Here is a 22,057-nt window from a genome sequence, read left to right as displayed (position 1 = left end):
CAACGCATATTTGTCCTGCTCCCCCAGGCAGCCCTCAGCTTCCGCTGCCTTCTCCTCTAACTCCTCAAATGAGGAGAGAACTGGGAGCGTTCCCACATCTCTCCCTTGCACAGAAACAACCTCCAACAGCAGCATTTCACACATTTTATTATCGAGCGGGCAGCCCCCCCCCATGACAGCTTCCCCTGCAGCACACCAGGTCTGACACACTGTGGGAAACCCTGCCACGAGTCAGTTGTTTTAAGCCATCTCTTACTCCTCTGTGCATAAATTTAGCAACTGCTCATATGAAGGCTGCCACCCTGCCTCTCACAGCACACACACTGCAGAGAGCTCGGAACTACGCGATCACAGATCGGGGAGAAAACAGCCATTTTTATATTAATTCAACCTTTCAACAAAATTAAGTTACTTGCAATAAAATTTAGTTTCAGAAGAAACAAACCTACCTGAAATCCAAGCAGGGTTCCACAGCATATGCTAAAATAGAACATAACTGTACACAAAGTGACAGGCGCTCCCCCAGCTCGCTCGGGGGAGGAAGAACTAGCGCTCAGCAGGAAAACAGCATTATTTTGAACACACAAATTATCTCTTGACGCTTTCAACGAACCTCAACTTGTCCTAATCGAATCAAATCAGTTGTTAGAAATGAAATTGTAAACAAGGAAGTTGGGGGTCTGGCAGTATTTCGTCGCAAACAACTTGCCGTGGGGCGTTGGGTCAGAGAAGGCAATTTCGTCGGTGCTGAGGTAGCAGCCGTAGATGAAGGTGCTCCTGAAAGAGAGAGTGGAGCTATGGGGGTGCTGCCAAGAGATCCAGCTCCTAAAACACACCCCAGGGGTGTTCCCCCCTCCCTGCCCGGAGCCATTATTTCCTCTGTCACTTTGCTTTCAAACCAGAGAAGATGGTTGCGAGACACCAGTTTGCCCTCTTGGATTCTGGTGTAACCAGGAACCATTTTAAAATTCACAAAAAGGATAATGTTGAGACAAAATACAGGTAGCAAAACCCCTGACTGCAGTTTTACACGAAAACCAGAGGTTTTGGTTAAATAGTGTGGAGCAATTCCCCAGTGAAATCCACCACGGCAGTGCCAGGACTCTGGTGGGCACCCACGGGTCACCCAGGGCCAGCGGGTTTGGAAGGTGGCACAGCAAATGCTCACCACAAACCAAACATAGCTGATGAATTCTCAGAATATTGAGCTCCAGATACAATCATGTATGATTAAATATATAAAAATACACACATAGGTACTCATACACTTTATATTTCTGTATTTAATACCTAGCGAGCGGATATGCCACAGGACTGGTGCTAGGACAGGCTCGCGGGCTACCAAGCTCCCCCTCAAGGCAGCCCACGGCAATAGATGAAGGGAAGTTTTTAAGTCTTTCAGTCTGGTCCAAGCTTGAAAAGCACAGAAATTCCTGCCTGGAAAAAACTCAGAAGTGTTTGGGCCCATCAACTTGTCCAGTTAATAAAAAAAAATAATACATTTTTCCCCCAAGAAGCACAGTTTTTCTTGGAAAATCCAGTCTGTTCCAGCCGTGTTCCAGCTATACCCAGCACTTCGCTTGGCTCACACTTGTGTCAGATTTTAAATATAAATATTACTTAAATATTAGGTATACATGGAATATCTGTCCACTTGATAGCCTTCCACCGCCAAGCGGGGATTTCAGACTTGCTCAACGATAAAAATTTATCCCTTTCTGTAAGTTCCTTCTCAAGACTTTTTGCTGCAGTCGGTGTTTTCCCTTCCCCAGAAGGATTTGTGCTCCCCCGCCAGCTCCCCGCTGCCCTCCCGCCTCTCCCTACCTGACTACGTCCACCAAGCGACGGGCGATGCCCTTCCCGCGCCGCGGGCCGAGCACCCAGATCCTGCTCACGCCGCAGACGGCGGGTTCGGGCTCCGTGGAGCAGCACCAGGCCCGGTGGTGCTGGAGGAGGTCCTGGGCAGCGCCCGGCACGGCTCCCGGCTCAGACAGCACCCGGAAAGCCTGCGGGGACGAGCAGAGACATCGAACTGCTCCTTCTCGACGGGACGCGGAGCCACGGACCTTCCCGTGCTCCCAGATTTGCTCTTCCAGGCCAGCACGTAAACCAGCACCCGAACTGGGGTCAGACAGGAGCTGGCTGCGTATCAGCTGCATAAACTCAGCCAACTCCTGCCAGCAGCACCTCACCCTGACAAAAGCACAAGCTTTTCTTTAATTTCTTCTTTTTGTTGTGTTTTTTACTTGGTTTTTATTTCCTTAAGTTTTATTTTCCCCCCTCCTGGGCTACCTGGGATTTCCGATACACGAGCTTACGCAAACAGCCCCAGTTATGAGCCAGCAATTTCACCCCCTCCCCACACAATTAATTACATGTACCTGCTTGATTGATTCAGCCACTAAGCACCCAACAATCATCTTCTCGTTGGACACAAACATGTATATTTTAGTCTTGGCTGGGCAGCTCAGAGAAACTTGCTTAAATCCCAGTTCATTATCTACAATTTCTCGGACATCTTCTGCCTAAGAAAACAAATCCAGAGAGAGGCACGTTAGGTACTAACACGTTTTTTGACTCTGGTGTGAAACCTGTCAGAAAGGGGACTTGTACCCCCAAATAAGCCCGTGCTTACACACAATCTGGCTCTAACTGTGTAAAGAACAGGCTCTCACTCGTGTCTCCATCCCTCTGCGCCTCTCGCAGAGAGCACCTGCCTCTCGCCCCAGTCCTTGGGAGGGAAAAGATCGGGTTATGGTGGTCGTGGTAAGGACAAGAGCTTCAGCGCAGGGAGCAGGGTTAGGATGTGTCGGGGCGGGGGGGGGTGTCCACAGCGACCCGGATTGCTGCCACAACCCCCCTCAGTTCTCCTGCCCGCCCCGCACACCAGCGAGTGCTGTATGACCACACGCTGAGGTAGTTCTGGGAGCTGAGCCAGCAGAAAGTGAATCTACAATATAAACCCCAAAATAAACAAACTTGTACCTTCTTGACGGCATATTTTGGGTCGTCTGGAAGAATCAATACGATTTTCCCATCCCAGAACTCTGCCACAATCCGTTCTTTCTTCCAGCCCTGCCAGAGGGGGGGAAAAAAAACCCAAACAAACAAGTTAGTGGCCTAGCAGGGGAGGGGAAGTGATTCAGCGGAGATTCTGGCGGGTGAAGCTGTAATCTGAACCACTTCAGCTTTCAGGAATCAAGTCACATTCATGAAACCGATGAAGGCAGTTTGCTGGAACCACCTAAGTGACACTTTAACCTCCCCTCTGGATGACAAAACTTTTGCCTGCAGCTGTCTCGGCCCTGTACCTTCACACACCGCATCCCCCTCAACCCCTTCAGCCGAGCTGTCGCCTCACCACGTATCTGAGTGCCTCAAGGAACCTCTCGTGGTGCTGGATGTGCTGGGCTTCGTCCTCTGGGCTAGCTGCCGTGTAGATCATGCCGCACGACTTGCAAACCACGGCACCAAAATGCTTCTGACCAGCGTCCTAGGGAGAAACAGAGCCAGCTAAGTGCTCTGAAGTGGTTCCAAAAGACGCTCGGTTTAAGCGATGGGGTTGAGAATTGGTTCTAGTAGCAATCATCAAAGATTCAAGTATTTTTAATTTGAATTTGTGAAGAGGAGAACAAGCTTTTGCTTATTTGCAGAATACTTGCCACACCTTGATGAGTGGGTTCAGTTTTGGGCCCCTCACTCCAAAAAGGCCATTGAATGACTCGAGCGTGTCCAGAGAAGGGCAATGGAGCTGGTGCAGGGTCTGGAGCACAGGTCTGATGGGGAGCGGCTGAGGGAACTGGGGGGGTTTAGTCTGGAGAAGAGGAGGCTGAGGGGAGACCTCATGGCCCTCTCCAACTGCCTGAAAGGAGGGTGCAGAGAGGGGGGATGAGTCTCTTGAGCCAAAGAACCAGCGCCAGGACAAGAGGGAATGGCCTCAAGCTGCACCAGGGCAGGGTCAGACTGGCTCTTAGGAAGGATTTCTTTGCAGAAGGGGTTGTTGGGCGTTGGAATGGGCTGCCCAGGGCAGGGGGGGAGTCCCCATCCCTGGAGGGGTTGAAGAGTCGGGTTGACCCAGCGCTGAGGGATCTGGTGGAGTTGGGAATGGTCAGTGTGAGGTTCATGGTTGGACTGGAGGAGCTTCAAGGGCTTTTCCAACCTACAGGATTCTGATTCTATATTCAGAACTCTTTAGCGTTAAATTATTCAAGGAATATCATCAATGCATTGTTTGGAACAAGTCTTGAGATAGTTCAGCAACATCCTCACTGAGGAAACCATGTAAAAGAGCACCACAAAGCAAAAAAATAATTAAAAAGGAAAATTATGTACAGTCTTTTCATCAGTTATCTCAAATTTTTATCTCTGTCAGTGGACAGGGAGGGGAAGAGAAGGAACTGAACACCAGTTGTGCAAGCAAACAGCAGACTGCGCTCTCAGCAGCGAGGAGAAGCAAAGCCTGGTTTAAGGACTCCTCTTATTTCCTTGAGCTGGTGTTTTCCCCTCCCCACGTCCCACTTTGGGCTTCCCCACTGTGTCACAGCACCCACGGCCTGTCCCTGGGGGGACCAGCAGCCCCCCATGCAGCCGAGGCATGGCGTGCTCGTGTTCAGGGGCCGACAACTGCTGAGTACAGGCAGCTGCTTTCCTCTCAGCACAGGCACTCCTCTGGCTTTCTCCCTTCCACAGGGACCAGTTTTCAAAACACTCCAAAATCTGTATCTGTGAGGTCTCAAATTTGACAGAAATCATCCTGACGACTCAAAAAAGGTGCTAGAAAGGGCAGATCAGCAGGCAAGAATGATCACATAAGCCCTGTTCCCTCAGGAAACAGGCTTGAAAACATCTGCATGTCACCAAGTGAGAACAAATGGTTTACTGAAAAATTACTCATCGCTGAGGGCGTATTTTCTGGAAACCCATATGTGTGATGGTTACATGACACGTGAGCCGCACTAACACCGTTTGGCCACCTCCTGCTCCAAAATATAAAACTCCACGCTGAAGGGTAAGAGCAGGAAGGCAGATGTGGAGCTACCAAAGAGGCACCAGCTCGCTGAGGCTCCGCTCTCGGGGGCACATTCCTGCTCCCGGGCTGCCCTGGTTGATGTTTGCTGTTGCAGGGCTGCGTCGACTCTGCTCACGCAGCGGGCCAGGAAGCCATGGAAAAGGGAAATTATCCAGCCAAAATCACTCCTATAGCATCCATACAGGCTTGGCTGAGTTTCCCTTTGGGATTTTTTTTTTTTTTTTTTTTTTTTTTTTTTTAAGATTATGTTCCATAAATCTCCTTTGAATTTTAAACCATAACGAAGCGTTAGTCCCAGGGAAACCATAACAATGTATTTCGCAGCTACTACCCTGTCCTCATCTAGCACTAAATATGTTAATCACTGCCCTGCTCCAGTCAGCACAGTGTGGTTGGTTTGAGGTTTACACGTGAAAAAAAATCTACTTATCGGTTAGCCTCAAGACCTATATCTTGTTTCCTCACCACCCCGAGGACCCAGCACACCCCAGAGAAACCCTTACAATAATCATCTGATCCATGGAGCACTTGCAGAGCTCTTTCGCCTTCTTGCTTTTCTGCGAGGTGTGAGATGTTTTTGCAGGTGGGCTGGACCCAAACGGAGAAGTCACTTCATCCAGCATAGCCTGAGGCCTGAAAAAAAATCAGTCCAGAGAGATAAAAATCAGTCGCTGCAGACAAAAGTTAATATTCCACGTCGGGTGCCAGGGCAGGGTGGTGACTCTTGTTACAGAACACCCCAAACTAAGCCAGGTACAGCAAAGCTTCTTGGCAGCTGTGGTGACAGCTCCTCTGGGGGAAGGAGAGGGGCTCTAGGAAGAGCCACAATTGCGTCAGAAGTTAAATAACTCTTGATCAAGCACCTCTCCCACCGCCACAGCCATCCTGCTTCCAGGATATTGGAAATTCAGCAGCTCCTTGAACAGTCAAAGGGATACACGACAAACTGGGAAGCAGAAGGCCAGGTCTGTGAAGTGCAGAAGCTGCAGGTGAAAAAACAGGTGCTCAAATCACAGAATCCCAGAGTCATCGAGGTTGGAAAAGCCCTTGAAGCTCCTCCAGTCCAACCATGAACCTCACCCTGACCGTTCCCAACTCCACCAGATCCCTCAGCACTGCGTCAACCCGACTCTTCAACCCCTCCAGGGATGGGGACTCCCCCCCTGCCCTGGGCAGCCCATTCCAACACCCAACAACCCCTTCTGCAAAGAAATCCTTCCTAAGAGCCAGTCTGACCCTGCCCTGGCGCAGCTTGAGGCCATTCCCTCTTGTCCTGGCACTTGTTCCTTGAGTCAAGAGACTCATCCCCACCTCTCTGCAACCTCCAAAGTCCAGCAGCTCCATCCTCAAACCGCTGCTTGTGTGTGACCAGGCATCCAAAATGCTCCCACGCAGGCTCAGAGTGCTGGCAACCTTGCACCTGAGTCTAACTGGGATCCAAAAAGCCCAAAGCCTGACCTAAACAGTCCCACGGCCAACTCCTAACTTGTTTGGTTTGTGTATAAAATTACAGCTACGATCACACCCCTAGAACACGTCTGCCCTTGGACAGGTTGAGAACTGTGGGTTCGTGAAGTCCCAAGCGGATCGAAGGGCAGACTCAGCAGGGGAAGTACCAACAGCCAAAATCACCTTACAAAGCTTCAAACGTTCCTGTTCTGGGAGGAAGCTGACTATAAAGCGCCCACCACACCAGCACCGCTCTCCCCTCAAGTGGAAAAAAAAGGAAGAAAGCGAAAAAAAAAAAATCAAACTCCAATAACCTACAAAGCATTTCATCTCGGTTTTGATCACAGTGTACAAGAACTTGTGACAAGGTTTTGGCCAAAACCTGTGGTCGCTTGGTCTCAAACCCACACTCTGTCTACTCCTGGGGTCCCCCCTCAGCCACAACTCCCAGCCCCTCATGCCAACACCGCCTTTACACCAGGGCATCAGCAGCATTCCAGAAAAAACCCTTGGTGCTGGGGCTAAACTCTGCTCTGCCAGCTAGCAGGGACAGCTTCCCGAAGAGGGGAGCAGACTGGAGCAAGGCCAAGAGGAATTTTTCCTCCTCAGATGCAGACATGGAGGCTCTACATGAATTTTTAAGTTTACAACGTGGGCTTCAGCTACAGAGAAGCACCTCGTTAGTGGTGTTAATAATCGCAGAGTTTTTCTAACCTACCTTTTAGACTTCTGTATGCAAGGTGGCATTTCTTAAGCAATCTCAAAGTGGGAAATTCCGGTGCAGTGAATCTTAATATGGAACTAATTTAGAGATACACCAAACAATTTTATAGATTTGGATACTAAGGAGAATTTCCAAAGCAGAGACTTCATGGAGGAAAAGCTTGTGCTCATCAGCTTCCCAAGAGACAACTGCAAATCCAAGACTGATTTTCAGTTAATCACAACCACCAGGATTTCCACATATTCCAGGGTTCCACTTGCACCACGGAAGGTATTTGAAAAGCCACATGAGGAAGCAAAGCAAATATTGCAATCGGATCTCTCTTTCAACACTTCTGTGGCAGAGGACTACAGTAGCACAAGTCTTGGAAGGTTTATTTTGGCTCTTTTAGGAGCAACTTTAAGTGTTTTTTTTTTTTATGTTCACAATGAACTCGGCTCAGAATGCTTTTATTGTTAACAAAATGCATCAAGAAGTTGATTCAATATGGGAGAGGGATTAGTAGCTCTGGTTCTTGCATGGGAAAACAACGTCTTTTTTCCACTAGAGGTCTACAAGTACGGCAGCAAATTAATTGGAGAAACAAGCTAATCAGAAGCACAGACCCCAGGCAGTACAGTTACACCTTATGTAAAGAGTCTCAGTGCCTGTGAGTAATTTAGCAGTATCATGTTTTTGACAGAATTAAAAAGCAAAATTCACGTGCTTGTGCTTCATTTCCATCACACTAAATATCACCCAGTGCCCAGCAGCCTGACAAAATACCCACTCAGGTGAGCACGGGAAAGCAGAAGAGGAGCAAGTGCTTCCGTTAATCCTTTTCACCCATTTTTATTCCAACTTCTGTCTCGTCCTCGGCACCTAGATCAAAACTTCTGAGCGTGCTGCTACCTAGTGCTGCTGCACTGAAATTTCTCAGGTTAAAAAAGAAATGCAATCCAAAATACACCTGATCAGATGATTTCTGTATAGCACACAGATACTTCCCCGAGCGCTAACAGTGAGGACATTGGTCAGCATTTGCCACGGCACTGCAATAGGTACAGAAGCATCATGGAGGAAGAGTTACTGTGGGAAAACAATGAACCTCATGGCAGAGGGAGATCAGTTTGACACTAAATTTAAAGAATATGGGTATTCTACAACAACAAGCCTTCTGAAATGTAGCTGCGTACAATTTTTTACAAGCCAGCGCCGTCCCCAAGAAGGACTAATTTCAACAGTTTAAAAATTAATACTGTAGTCTTGATGGGTAAAGGAGGTCGAGAAGCTGCCAGTTCCCACAAGAGCCACAGACTGGCCGGAGCAGAGTTCCTGACCTGCCCTGTCAGCCTTTCCAGTGTTACTCAACGAGGGACCCGCAGCTCAACTGGTTAAACATAAAGGCAAATTTTCACCCACTGTAGCTGATGTAGCTCAAAAAGTTGCTTGCAACACAGAATTGCTTCAAACGCGGCAAGAATGCCCACACCAGAGGCATCGCTGCCAGGCTGGGGGGTGATGTAGGTGTAAGTAAGCTCATGAACATGCATGTTTGCTGTCTACAGTGCAGACCCCGAGTGTATATACAGGAACCCGCAGCATTTATCAGACTCGTGAATCACAGAATCCTCTAGGTTGGGAAAGCCCTTGAAGCTCCTCCAGTCCAACCATGAACCTCACCCTGACCGTTCCCAACTCCACCAGATCCCTCAGCGCTGGGTCAACCCGACTCTTCAACCCCTCCAGGGATGGGGACTCCCCCCCTGCCCTGGGCAGCCCATTCCAACGCCCAACAACCCCTTCTGCAAAGAAATACTTCCTAAGAGCCAGTCTAACCCTGCCCTGGCGCAGCTTGAGGCCATTCCCTCTTGGCCTGGCGCTGGTTCCTTGGCTCAAGAGACTCATCCCCCCTCTCTGCACCCTCCTGTCAGGGAGTTGGAGAGGGCCATGAGGTCTCCCCTCAGCCTCCTCTTCTCCAGACTAAACCCCCCCAGTTCCCTCAGCCGCTCCCCATCACACCTGTGCTCCAGACCCTGCACCAGCTCCGTTGCCCTTCTCTGGACACGCTCGAGTCATTCAATGGCCTTTTTGGAGTGAGGGGCCCAAAACTGAACCCACTCATTGGGGGGCGGCCTCACCAGTGCTGAGCCCAGGGGTCAGATCCCTTCCCTGTCCCTGCTGGCCACGCTAGTGCTGATACAAGCCAGGATGCCATTGGCCTTCTTGGCCACCTGGGCACACTGCTGGCTCATGTTCAGCCGGCTGGCAATCAACACCCCCAGGTCCCTCTCTGACTGGCAGCTCTCCAGCCACTCCTCCCCAAGCCTGTAGCGCTGCTGGGGGTTGGTTGTTGTGGCCAGAGGGACAGCAAACCCTCCCCGTTCATTGTACTGCCAGGAGGCAATGTCATACCGTGCCACTGCACTTGCCAAATTGTCCGAGTAAAGACAATTTGTTTTGACCCACTCAAATCCGTAGTTAGTGCTGCCGAGAGGCTGTGGCTGATGGGAGGTGCAGGTCGCTAATGAACGGCCAGTACATAACGACTGAAAGTTACTGCTCGCTATGGACACTCCGGGTAGGGAGATACAGAACACACAGAAGTGGTATAAATAAATAAAAACCCCTCTACAGGGCCCAACCACCACCAAGGCTGTGCCATTCTTGGTGATGAATACATATCCTGAAACAGTCCCCCTCGTTCTAATGATTTTAGCATTAGCAACAGCTAAGAGAAAACTATTATTTCCTTCTAAGTTAAAAAAAATAATCAGCTCAATATGTACAAATTGACAAGTAAAATATACTACAGACAGTAAGCAAATGTCTATTTCCTTATTCATGGGCTAATATCCCCCTAAACCAACACAACTTTCATCTTTTCTTTAAAAGAAATAATAGCAGCCAACCCAATAAAAATCCCAGACTCCCAAACCTTACAAAGATCAGGAGAAAGCCAAGCTATTGTTTTTAAAATTAGTGTAACTTTTTTTTTAAAAAAAATGATGATTCTGCACATATGAGACTTCTGCTCATTCTTGGAGAGACTTAACAAAAATCAGCCTACCTCTTCTTGCTGGCAGGGGGTGCACTGAATATGGGGTAGACAACAGCATTTGAAGGAGTTGCTGGAAAAGAGGAGTGAAATTATTGTGGTTTAGAATCCTTTTTAGTCACAGAACACGTCAATACAGGGAAACATAAATTCAAACACCGATAAGACTTCAAAATGATACACAACAGTGAAATTGAACTGTATAGACAAGAGCTTTTAGGAGTACTGGGAAGTTGTTGATGCTGCAGGATATAAAAATTATGTCCATGAGTGGTATCCAGCCACAATTATCTTCAATCCACTTAATCGACATTGGTTGGGCTATTTGGTACTGTCCCCTCTGGAATGATGAAGCAGAAATTTCTGCTGCAGTAGTTTCATGTTTCCTTGGCTATTAATTGTGTTAATCAAGCACAGATTTCTCCATTTTCTAATATTTTGCCTGCAGCAGCCTGAACATATAGCTGCTTCATCCTCCACAAGCTGGAAAGCGACGGGCTCAGCACTGTTACAGCACACAACCTGCAAGGTGTAGGATAATTTAGCAAAGACTTTGGTAGGTAAAGCCAAGCAAATTATTAGCTGGGAATATGTTTTCCCTCAAGTGTAAAAAGTTTAGGTACCAGGCTGCTTTCTGCTCTTGTATTTTGACTTCATTGACAAATAGAGACTTGCCAGGAATTAAAGAAACATAGTAAAAGTATGTAAGCAGAAAAACTGCCCCAACAGCCTGCAAAAAAACACAGCATGCTGATGAACCAGTTTCTAGGAAGCAGGAGACAATATAAAAGTCTCTTGTTAATATCAGTAGTGGAAAAGATTGTGAGGAGTCATGATGAAGGCACTAATAAACAGTAAAAAAGCCTACGGCTTCCTAGAAATGTGGGATCTTACAGGGCCAAGGCACTTCTTGGGAAAGGCCCCAGCAGGCAAATAACGTCAGGCAATCTTTGGGAATGTGATGGCAACAGCTTTATAAACAGGTGGAAAACACAGTAAGAGGAATCTTTGATACGGAGCTGGAGCTGACAGAAAGAGAAGTGGCTGGCAGCACCGAGTGTGCCGCTCCTGAGGACAAGAGGAGGCAGGGCAAGGGTGACCTGCGATTAAACAGACCTCACCATGTTCCAAAAGCAGATAAATAAGTTCCCATGTGAAGCAAGACTAAAGGGAGAGGGGGGAAAAAAAAAGCTCAGGAGTGCTGGCAATTTCTTCAAGAAACAGATTAAGACCAGATGTGCCAAAGAAGTGGAGTAAGAGACAAACACGGCTAAATCGTGACTTTTTCCTCTCACTGGAAACTCAAGGAATCACAAAGGGGGTGGAAACCAGGGGAGAGCAGAGCTGCAACACGGAGGACTGAAAGCAGAAAGGCCAGACTGCAAGATGAGCTCTGCCTGGGAAGGCCACAGTACCAGGGGAGCAGCCTGTGACAAACAGCAAGGGGAAAACCCAGAAGTTTCTGCTACAAAAAGAGGAAACACTAAAACCCGATGACAAAACATTTAGTGCCTCTTTATCTCAGTCCTCCGATAAAAGAATTAGTTGTGATGAGATCGTTAGTGCACTCAAGACAAAGGAGAGCTGGACTTCCACAGCTGGGGAACGCTGCTGAGGGAACACTCAGATAAATTAGACCTTTTCAGACTAGCAAGGACTGAATTAACCCAGGGCTGCTGAGGCTAGAACAGCAAATGCTGCCTATTTTTAAAAGGGAAAAATGGAGAAACCAGGAAATGAGGATAAAATAACATGACCTCAACTTCTGCAAACATACTGGCACATGTTAGTGCATACTTGGAAGATGAGACAGCAGGTAGAGGCCAACACATTATTTTGCCTTAATAAAATAATATTTAAACAGCAGCTTATTTTCTTTTTATTATAATTTGTTATTCCCAAGAGGAAAAATAATAAATATCTTAAAATCAATATAGAACTTCTGAAAATTCCCTTGTGTTAGCAGGGAAATATGGTCTGTGTGAACCAACCATAAGAAAAGGGGCAAAGTTGACCAGGGGAAAAAAAATAATCATATTTAAATAATTACTGTTAACAATTCACTGCTGAAACAGAAAGTAGAGTGGAGTTTCCTCAGTGACTATGATGCTGATAACTTTGTAGATAATAGCTAGCACATAGGGGCATTTAAGAGTTTAATTCAAAAAGCATTCTTGCCTTGAAAACAGAAACAAATAAGATTGAAATAAGGATAAGGGGAACCACAAGCTGGTGAAAAATAAGAGATAGGGATCAACCCTCTGGGCAGCAGCTGTGTGTAAAACACTTGGGTTACTGTCCACCTCAAACCAAAGGCATCTCACAGAGTTTCCTGTGGAAACGTATGCGTTCACTGCATGTGGAATATATTAATTACTCCCTTCCTGCTAATTAGTGCTGGCAAGACTCAGGTGCAGTTCTGTTTGGAAGTAGCACACCAGCAAGGACATGGCTCAGCCTGGAAAAAAAATAAATGAAAGAATCAGATGTCAAAAAAAAAAAAAAAATCAAGATTTAAAAAGGAAAGGTGAAAGAAACAGGGTAACAGTCCGGGGAGAAAAGAATGGGGGAAAATCTAAGAATAGGAATCAAGTACAGCAGTTTCCCAAATCTCACAGGGAATGGGCTATGGAGTAAAGCAAAGAGGAAAGACAGGTTAGACATCAGGATAAAAACTAGGTTACATGCTGCTTAACACTAAACCAGAGTCACCAGGGAGACAGCGGATCTCCATCGTCACTGTCCAGCTGATTTAAACTCTAAATTATAGGCCAACGTGGGAATTCAGCAGGGTTGATCCTGCTGGGGAAAAGCAGGTAACCCAGGAGATTTATTTCCAGAGTCTTTTCCACTTCGCTTTCCTACAGCAATAAAAGTCATAACAAGTCATAATCCCACTTACCTCGCTTATCCACCTTACACGGAGATTGGCTTGAGAGAATAACGCAATCATCGGACTCACAGGTTGCAGAGGAACTGATTTCATCCACATCCTATGAATTAAGACAATTTTTTAGGGCAGAAAGAAAACCCTCCAGCTGATTAACTTCTCAGACACCAGTTCGAATCCCACACAGTTCAACTGCCTGTCCCAACAAGAACTAATTGACATTATGAAGTGTTGCCAACGGCTGTATTTTCCAATAACAAAATGCAGTTTTAGCAGATTACCTGTCTCACCGTTATTAAAGTTACACCTGACTGCTGAATTTGAAAATGTTGCACCCCAGCACTGAGGAAAAATTAATTTCCTGCAGGTTACTCACAGCTTTGAGGCACACCATCGACATTTCTCATCCACCTGCCCCTGACTACTGTAAGAACAAGTTGGTGACAATTATGGATTTTGATTCTCAACACCTATGTATGCCCCTGCCTTTCTTTTATCATGGGTTGTTGTTTGGGGGTTTGGTAGGTTTTTTTTTGTTTTTCCCTTTTGTTTTTAAATAAATCTTAACTGTAGACATTTACAGCATTTCTTCACCTGAGCATTTCTGGGACTCTGCTTCATTCTTTGACCATCTTCACAGCTTTTTGGAAGCCTCCGCAGAGGTTCTATAAAAATGAAAGTTTGCCAAACTGATTTTTGTCTTGAACTCTGCTCTTTTTGTATGTGACTGTGTATTATTTCCCATCTCATCAGGAACCCCATGATGCCTGCGATCAGTTGGTGCCTGCAAGTTGAGGCCTGTAACAATTAGTGATCCATTATACCTTAAATATCAAGAAATTCTTTTACCAAACAATGTTTAACTTTGTATTTAACAAGGCCTGAGTGATTAAAATGTACAGAGAAAATATCCTAAGCTTGAGAATAGATACATCCTGGCAGAAATGCTCAAACAAGGCGGATGAGAAAGAACAGCCTGGCCGGACAACAGAGTTGGGAAACATCCAAGGAGAAGAAATTGTCCTCAAAAGACTCGTGACCATAAAAGGGAAAAAGGAATAGGGGGCAACTCCCCAAACGACCACCCAAGACCCCCACTCATGCGTAGCGTGATTTTGCAATGCCAGCACTACGTAAATGTAATAGATAGGCAGAATGGTGGAGACTTCTTGGAAAATGTATGAATATTTAAGGTATATAAAGGTAAACTTCTGGTTTATAGTGAATGCACATTAGGCGGAATGATCCCCCGCACACCCAGCGCTGCAGCACAGACTGCCTGCCTTCTAGAACTTCCAACTAAGCCTTAGGGGGTTCTTTTGAGACAAAATTTACAGTAACACCTAGACAGTCACTGCCTGTAGCAGAATCCAAGACCAGATCAAGGCCAAACTTGGTCTGTGTTCAGTAACAAAGTCACTGAGTTCCCTTTTCAAACACTCTACACTTCTGGTTAACATCCGAGAAATAGTTTGCCACCACAAAAAACTGCCATCACAGCAGAATCAAATGCTTTCAAATTATTATTTTTTTTTTACTGCACGTGCAAGATTAGACTGCACAAGCTAACATTTGTGGTTTATTAGTGCTGCATTGTAAAAACATATTGACAATCAAGTCAGGAATTCGAGAGAGATACTAAAACAGTGCAGGTGAACAAAGGAGGCAATAAACTGTCTTTTATTGAAGTGACACAGGAATATAGCACACATTAGCCCTATAAAAACAGCCTCCTGTCTTGTCACTGCTTCCTTTCAATGCCCAGTATAAAATACTACAGTAGTATTCCACTGGCTTTTCCTACTTTCCTGTATTTTAGATGCCAGAATGCAATAGCAAAATATGACTTTAAAGTGTAACGAAATTTCTGGATTTGTATTTTGCTGCTGCACTCGTGCCGCTGCCACCCTCAGCTTTCGCACCTAAACGCCAGGTTAGAAAGCAAAATCCACATCCCAAGCTAAACAATTCTCCAGCAAATCATAAAATTAAGAGCGAGGTCTGGCAGTTGTTAACTGGTTGGCAATAAGCGAGACTCACTGTAAAGTTTTAACTAGTCCAGCACAAGAATCAAATGTATGTTTAAAACAAAACAAAACAACACTTTTCTAGCACCAGCAGCATTCACTGAGGCAGCTTCAATGACACACAAAACTGTTACGGTTCCTCAAACACAGCTCAGGAAACTCCTTGTTGGTTTGTTAAAGCTTGAGAAATGAAGGCTTAGCCTCGCTTCCTCGGAGAAGGGAGCTGCAGAATGAGGACACGCGGTTCCTGCTGAGAAAATAATGGCTAAAAAGATAAGGCCAGACCAGCCCAAAGCTGGCTAGCGCCGCCTGAGTAACAGCACGGGCTGTAGCAGCAAGCAACATCTCGTGATCCAGGAGAAATCTCTAAATAAAGATGCTCTAGAAAAAAATTTTGCTTTTCCTGATTACTTCACCGGTTGAGAAAAAAAGAAACTGGCTTTCAGGAGCACAGCAGCAGGATGCTTGCAAAGTGGCTCCTTCCTCCAGCTTTGGGCAGGCAACGTTTGGAGTTATTGAGGGAGAACGGCCAGGATGTGGCTCACAACCTCCCACAAAACCCAGCAAGGTCAGGCTTGGCATTTGTTACATTTATTAAAACAAGAGAAAAAAATAACGCTGGAAAACTTATTTTTCAGTTTTGTTCCTTATCACACTGGAAAAAAATAAAATACAGATTGTCTTTTGGAAAAACATCATGCAGAAAGCTTTCCTTTCAGCCATCGTAAACAGAATATTTCACTGCAGCCGAGCACGGCGACAGAGACGCTGACAAAAACTTCCTGAAAGTTTACCACAGTTTTATGCCTTCGTAAGGCAGGAATAAATCCGTGAAAGTTTTCCTAGGCAAAATCCACTAAGATATCTAAATAAACGCCCTGTGTTAGAATAACTGGAGCACATGTTCCTTCCTGCTTGCTCAGCCAGCTCTGTGTGTGTCACCCGAACGCCTCCACGGGCCCTGACGACACCTCGACTTACCACATTTTCTGCGTCGCCATCTCCTGCGGCTGCAGACTCTGAATTACCCAACGGACCAGAGGTGCTGCTGCTTTTCTGTGGAGATGGTTTTCCTTCACGGGCCGAATCTCTCTCTTGATTTACCCAGCTTGTAAAGTCCTCCCTGTTTCCATTCTCCTTCTTCCGAGGTGCAGAAATACCTCTCAATACACCACCCGCCTCAAGAATTTTGTTTTTCTCAGCTGAATTAGGCTCTGTAGTTGTCAGTGGTCTGGGCTGATCATTTTGCAGAGATTTGGGGAGAGATTTCATATCTACAACTGGTTTTTTAGAGTGCGATTTCTTCCGGGCAGAGAAGAACGCTGCTCCTGACTGGAGTTTCAGGGCTGGTTTAACTGTCATGCTGAGGACTCTGAAGGGTGAATCTATCTTCTTTTTAATCAGACAACTCACATTCTCCTTCTCCACCCTGCATTTTCCCAGTGGTACATCTCCCTTCACCTTCTTAAGCGGTTTGGGGTCCGTTTTGCCATGCTTGGGGTTGGTTGCATGCTTGGTCAGCTTTAAGCTTGTATTCCTGCTCAAATTCCTGTTTGTTTTCTCAGTCCTGCTGACAGCGGGGAGATTTTCTTCCCTGTTCCTCTCACCCAAAGAGCACTTCTCGTTCAGTTGTTTCCTCTCAAGAGGAGTAAGGTATCGCTTTTCCTTGCTATAAAAAGACACCACTGGCACAAGGGGTTTGTAGGAGGAAGTGGGCTTTGGGGATAATTTCCCTGAGAATTCCCTCTGCGTGGCCGTGGGAACACTGGCTGCCTGGAGGGGGGAAGCATCCAGCCCCCTCCACAGCACCGGCTTCACCGGGACAGCCTCAATTTCTTTCATCTCATCGCTGGAGCCAGACGACCATTTCAATGGAGAAACAAACCAATTATTTCTCAATTTCTTGGGTGGAGACAGACCTTTAGCAAAGCCCATCATTTTTTTCCCTGGAGGCTCAAAGGCTAAGGATAAACTGTAAAAATAATCAGGGAGCAAACATCACATACGCTGCTGAAAGCTTTTCAGTTATTATTTTACTTAAAATAACACTTAATTTTCACTCAGCCTACTTGCCTGTCTCAAAGACTAACGATGAACTGTAAAAATAATCAGGGAGAAAACATCACATATACTACTGAAAGCTTTTCAATTATTATTTTTATTATTATAATAAAATGTTACTAATAATTATAATATATATTTATAATTATCAAAATAATTATTTTACGTAAAATAACAATCTTCACTCAGCCTACTTGCCTGTGCTGGTATATGCCCCGTAACAAATACAAACATCAAACACCAAAATATAATATAAAAATATTAAAGGCTTAAGACTGTCTTGCCATTCTCCATATATATATATTTTTTTAAAAATCTATTTTCCTGTCTGAACTTGTTAAAGCACCTGGGAACAACAGTCATGCTGCTGACAGGATCAGCACTATTCATGATTAAGAAGTAAAAAAAAAAAAGTTTTGTTTCAGATCAACTCAGATTTGTGCCCCTGAAAAAGCTTGTGCATCCCCCACCCCCGTATGTAAGACTGATAAAGCTGGAGGGGGGAATCTCAGAATATTTGACACTGAAATCTCACTGTATTTCAGAGTCTCAAACCTCATCAGTAAATCACTAACAGCTTCTGAACCTACTGCCTGAAGGAGGTAACAAATTTGTGTAAAAGGCACATCCAGCCCTTCCTGGTTGTAACCTATTCGGGGCACAACATAGTGAGGTGTTTCTTCCACAAGTATTTACACCCTGTCTCAGGAATTTGTCCTTCCAGTTCAGAAACCAAACGTCACTCTTGGTCTCTGCCCCCGCCCCCGACATATTTTTGTGGGGGAAGTACAGGACAAGCATGAGAAAAATCTGTTCAACTGGTAGAGGTATGAAAGAATGAGAAACAAGCTGTTCTTTCGGAATTAAAACTCAGCTTTTTGTTCACGGCCTGTGCCTTCTCCTCCGCTCCTTAGAGAAAAACAAATAATCCCATAAATTTTTCAGCTATACATAACAAAGGAACTGTTTTTCTACTACCACTAGAATATTCAGATAATTTGTGCAGACTTCAGTATTTCTGTGCTGTATATCAAAGTCTTTCCAAGCGGGAAAGACTGAGGCTTTACCACAAAGAAATGCAAACATCAGGGGGTTTATTTCCTAAGTTTCTAAACAATCAGTTTTTAGGTTTCTGCTGGTTTCATGATCTACTCAGGGCTAGGTCTGCGTGTGAATGTTGTGGACAGGGATATGCACTTGACATGTGACTGTCAAAACAAGATACTTTAATAAAAGAGAAAAAATCCCTAACGCAAACTACTAATGTGGGCCTGCAAAGTATCAGCTCAGTGTAACAACTTTGTTCACTTCTAAATCTGTGCTATGCTATAGCCTGAAGATCATTTTTAGCTTTGGTTTCCCTACACATTAGATGAAATCTCTCAAGATGCTCAGTCCAGTATAAAATAAGTCACTGAATAACAAACATAGGGTGATGCCACTGCATTTCAGAGTCACCTTAACGTTTTTCCACTCCAGGTTAAAAAGTCAAGGATTTTAAACACCTATTTTATTCTGCGTGCAGCAATTAATTTGATTTATTAGGAAAAAAGAAATCTATGAAAAGTTAACATACCCACTGGTATCAGTAGAACTGTGGTTCCTTTTCTGTGGGGTAACAGCTGCCATGTCTTCACCAGAGCACCTGCAAGAACACATTTTTAATAGCTTGAAATAGATTTCCAGTAAAAAAACAAAGCTAAACAAAAAAAACACTTAGTAAAGAAGAAAGAGGAGGTGGGGGACTGGGAAGCAAACACTGAACGGCAGCAGTTCAGGCATGACAGACTGAACAACACAGGGCTGTGTTTCAGTTGAGCACAAATTGTAGAACAAGTGCACACAGAATCATTCAGGATGGAAAAGACCCTCGGGATCATAGAGTCCAACCCTCAGCCCGACTCTACAAAGTTCTCCCCTACACCACATCCCCCAACAGCTCATCCAAACGGCCCTTAAACACACCCAGGGATGGGGACTCCACCCCCTCCCTGGGCAGCCTATTCCACTCTCTGACCACTCTTGCTGGGAAAATTTTTCTCCTCATGTCCAGTCTGAACCTCCCCTGTTGCAGTTTAAAGCCGTTCCCTCTTGTTCTGTCACTAATTCCCTGGGAGAAGAGACCAGCACCAACCTCTCTACAATGTCCTTTCAGGGAGCTGTAGAGAGTGATGAGGTCTCCCCTCAGCCTTCTCCTCCTCACACTGAACAGTCCCAGCTCCTTCCATCGCTCCTCACAGGATTTATTCTTCAGGCCCTTCCCCAGCCTCGTTGCCCTCCTCTGCACTCGCTCCAGCCCCTCGAGATCTCTCCGGTATTGAGGTGCCCAAAACTGGACACAACACTCCAGGTGTGGCCTCACCAGTGCAGAGCACAGGGGGACTATCACCTCCCTGCTTCTGCTGGTCACACTATTTCTAACACAAGCCAGGATGCCGTTGGCTTTCTTGGCCACCTGGGCACACTGCTGGCTCCTGTTCAGCTGCTTGTCAGTGAGAACCCCCAGATCCTTCTCTTCCAGACAGCTCCAGCCACCCCTCCCCAAGCCTGGAGGCCAAGTCCAATTCTGTCATCACAGATAAACACACCCTAAAGTCCCTTTTCTAAAATGGAGTCGGATAATTCAGAGATGAGTTTTACTTTCCACCTCTCACATGCCTCTCGCAAAGCTCGTTCCAGACCTCGCTGACATGGTTCCTAGAAACCTGCTTTCTCCTGGTCTATACCCATGGCCAGTTCATTCCCGTGAGGATTTCACGTTGGCGTTTACCTTCCTGCCGTGGCAGCTCCTTACCCAGCAGACTTTTAGTTTCTCTTCCAGCTCCCATCTTGCCAAATACCAAAACCCACGCTTTTTTAGCCTTCGTTAACCCAGTAGCCATTTAAACCAGTTTAACACTCAAAGCTGTTTTTTCCACCTCTTCCAGTTTGAGGTAGTTACTGTACAATATTCACTTTTCTGCTAGGTGGCGCTTCACCACTGAAACCCCAGAATAAACAAATACCCCGTATCCAAGAAAACTAATAATAAATATTCATAAACTGCTAGAAATAATAATTTATTCAATAATCTGCCAGCAGGGGGAAGATCCTCCTAACCCGCTCGCGTTCACGCGCTGCTGATTTTGGGGAAGCAGTGACTGATGACAGCCCAGACACGACAAGCTGTCGACAAGCCCAGGACCACCAAAGGACACAAGTGGTGGCAGAGGATCGAGCCAGGAGCTGCGTAACTGCAGCAGGAGCTGTTCAACCTCAGCGCAGAGCAGTGCTGGCAGAGGGGAACTTCAGGAGAGGGCAGGCAATGCCTTAGAAGCACAAGGCAACAGTAACAAGCCTGCAGGTACTGAGAAATAAGATATATCAGGTGCAGGTGAAAGGGAGGAGGTAAGACAAAGGACACACTGTTGGCAGGTGTGTGCATGGGGCTAGTGACCCTTCTAATCTGCACTATTAACCTGAGGATCCCACAGACGGTTCCCTGCATTGCAGTTCTCACCCACACCCCTTCCCAAAATGTTCACAGTCCAGTTCCCAGCCAACCCCTCACCTCAGTATTGTGCCAGACCTTCACCCCAGCACCCCACAGCCACTCTGCACCCTACCGAGCCACCAGCCCCTACACCTCCCCCAGGCCCTAACCAAAGCACCCCACACCCCCCAGAAGCCCCCACCTCATCCTGGCCCCACGCTGCCCCCCAGCCCACCCGCACCGGTACGTGGGGTCTTGTGGGCCTCAGCACCGCACCAAACCCCCAGCGCGGGGCCCTACAGCCCTCGCCCCACATCACCCCAGGCCAAGCGACTCGCCCTCCCCCGCTCAGTCCACACAGGCGCCTCAGAACCGTCCCAGACCGCAACACCCGCACCCCTCGTTCCCCCTGACACAAGCCCCGCGACTCGACACGGCACCAACCCCTCACTCCAAGCCCTCCACACGCACCTGAGCCCCAACCCCGAGCCCACAGCCCCGACCCCGCGCCCTTCACCTCAGCGCCATCTCCTCCGCCAACGCTCCCGCGCCTTCCAACGCGCGCGCCTTCAGCCCGCCCGCCCGCCCTCCTATTTTCCATTGGCCGAGCGCCTCGTCACTCACACATATTGCGCCGCCATTGGCCAAACTGCGGCGCGCCGCTTTGCACCCGCCCTGCTCCTTTTCCAGCCAATCAGATGGCAGAGCTCGCCACACGCCCCTCGAGACTCCGACTCCCAGCGTGCCCCGCGAGCGCAGCACCGCCCCGAGCTGGGCGGGTGCGCGGGGGCTGATGGGAGTTGTAGTCCGTGCAGTGGGGGCCTAGGGGGGATTTTGGCCTAACAAAGGGACGGAATGAAGTTATAAAATTTATAACAACCGCTTCCCTGTGTGAAACGCCGCTGAGGGGGGCAAGGCAGGCGAAAGTCGCGGCAATAACGACAAACAATTATTCACAAAGCCAAGGGAGGTTTCTTCTTCCGCTGGGTGCCACGCCATTTCCTCCCTCCTCGGCGAGCGCTCCCGCTGCCCCGCGCTCTGCCTTCGACCCGGAGCCTTGGAAAACGCCGCCGGCGACAGCCCTCGGGGAGGCCGCTGCGGTCTGAGGGGGCCTGGGAGGGGTCACGGAGCGGCAGCAGCTCCATGGAATCCCCCCCCCCCCGCTGAAATCCTCCCATGGCCCCCAGGCACACTCTGAAAAAATATCCAAGAAAATATAAACTGCGCTCACTACGTATGCCCCTCCAACCCCACACAGTACCGGGGAAGCTTCGCGCCTGCGCACACGGCGGGAGAGGGGGACACATATGAGCGCTGCGCATGCGCAGCATTCCCCGTGCCCTCACTGCCCGGCCGTTGTGCGCATGC

At 47.2% G+C, this 22,057-nt stretch overlaps 1 protein-coding gene across 3 annotated transcripts; it reads right to left on the bottom strand.

Annotated features, from left to right (window-relative positions):
* Positions 1 to 130: 130 nt before the first annotated feature.
* ESCO2 (establishment of sister chromatid cohesion N-acetyltransferase 2) lies at positions 131 to 21,975 on the bottom strand. Of its 3 annotated transcripts, none has more exons than XM_074861244.1 (11): positions 21,314 to 21,975; positions 18,794 to 18,862; positions 16,138 to 17,128; positions 13,142 to 13,232; positions 10,252 to 10,312; positions 5,533 to 5,662; positions 3,362 to 3,493; positions 2,986 to 3,075; positions 2,382 to 2,525; positions 1,825 to 2,006; positions 131 to 777 (listed from the first exon to the last, which is right to left on the bottom strand). In XM_074861244.1, exons 1-11 carry the CDS (start codon positions 21,328 to 21,330, stop codon positions 639 to 641), a joined length of 2,046 nt encoding a protein of 681 aa, XP_074717345.1. In that variant the 5' UTR covers positions 21,331 to 21,975; the 3' UTR covers positions 131 to 638. The 3 variants fall into 3 exon arrangements, with proteins under 3 accessions (XP_074717345.1, XP_074717348.1, XP_074717347.1); XM_074861247.1 differs by lacking the exon at positions 21,314 to 21,975 and adding an exon at positions 21,207 to 21,247; XM_074861246.1 differs by lacking the exon at positions 21,314 to 21,975 and having other exon boundaries at positions 18,794 to 19,220.
* Between the last annotated feature and the right edge of the window lie 82 nt (positions 21,976 to 22,057).

Source organism: Strix uralensis, chromosome 3 (assembly GCF_047716275.1).
Source record: "Strix uralensis isolate ZFMK-TIS-50842 chromosome 3, bStrUra1, whole genome shotgun sequence".
NCBI lineage: Eukaryota > Metazoa > Chordata > Aves > Strigiformes > Strigidae > Strix > Strix uralensis.
The sequence above is the reverse complement of the archived record's forward strand: the minus strand, read 5'-3'. Positions and strand labels throughout refer to the sequence as shown.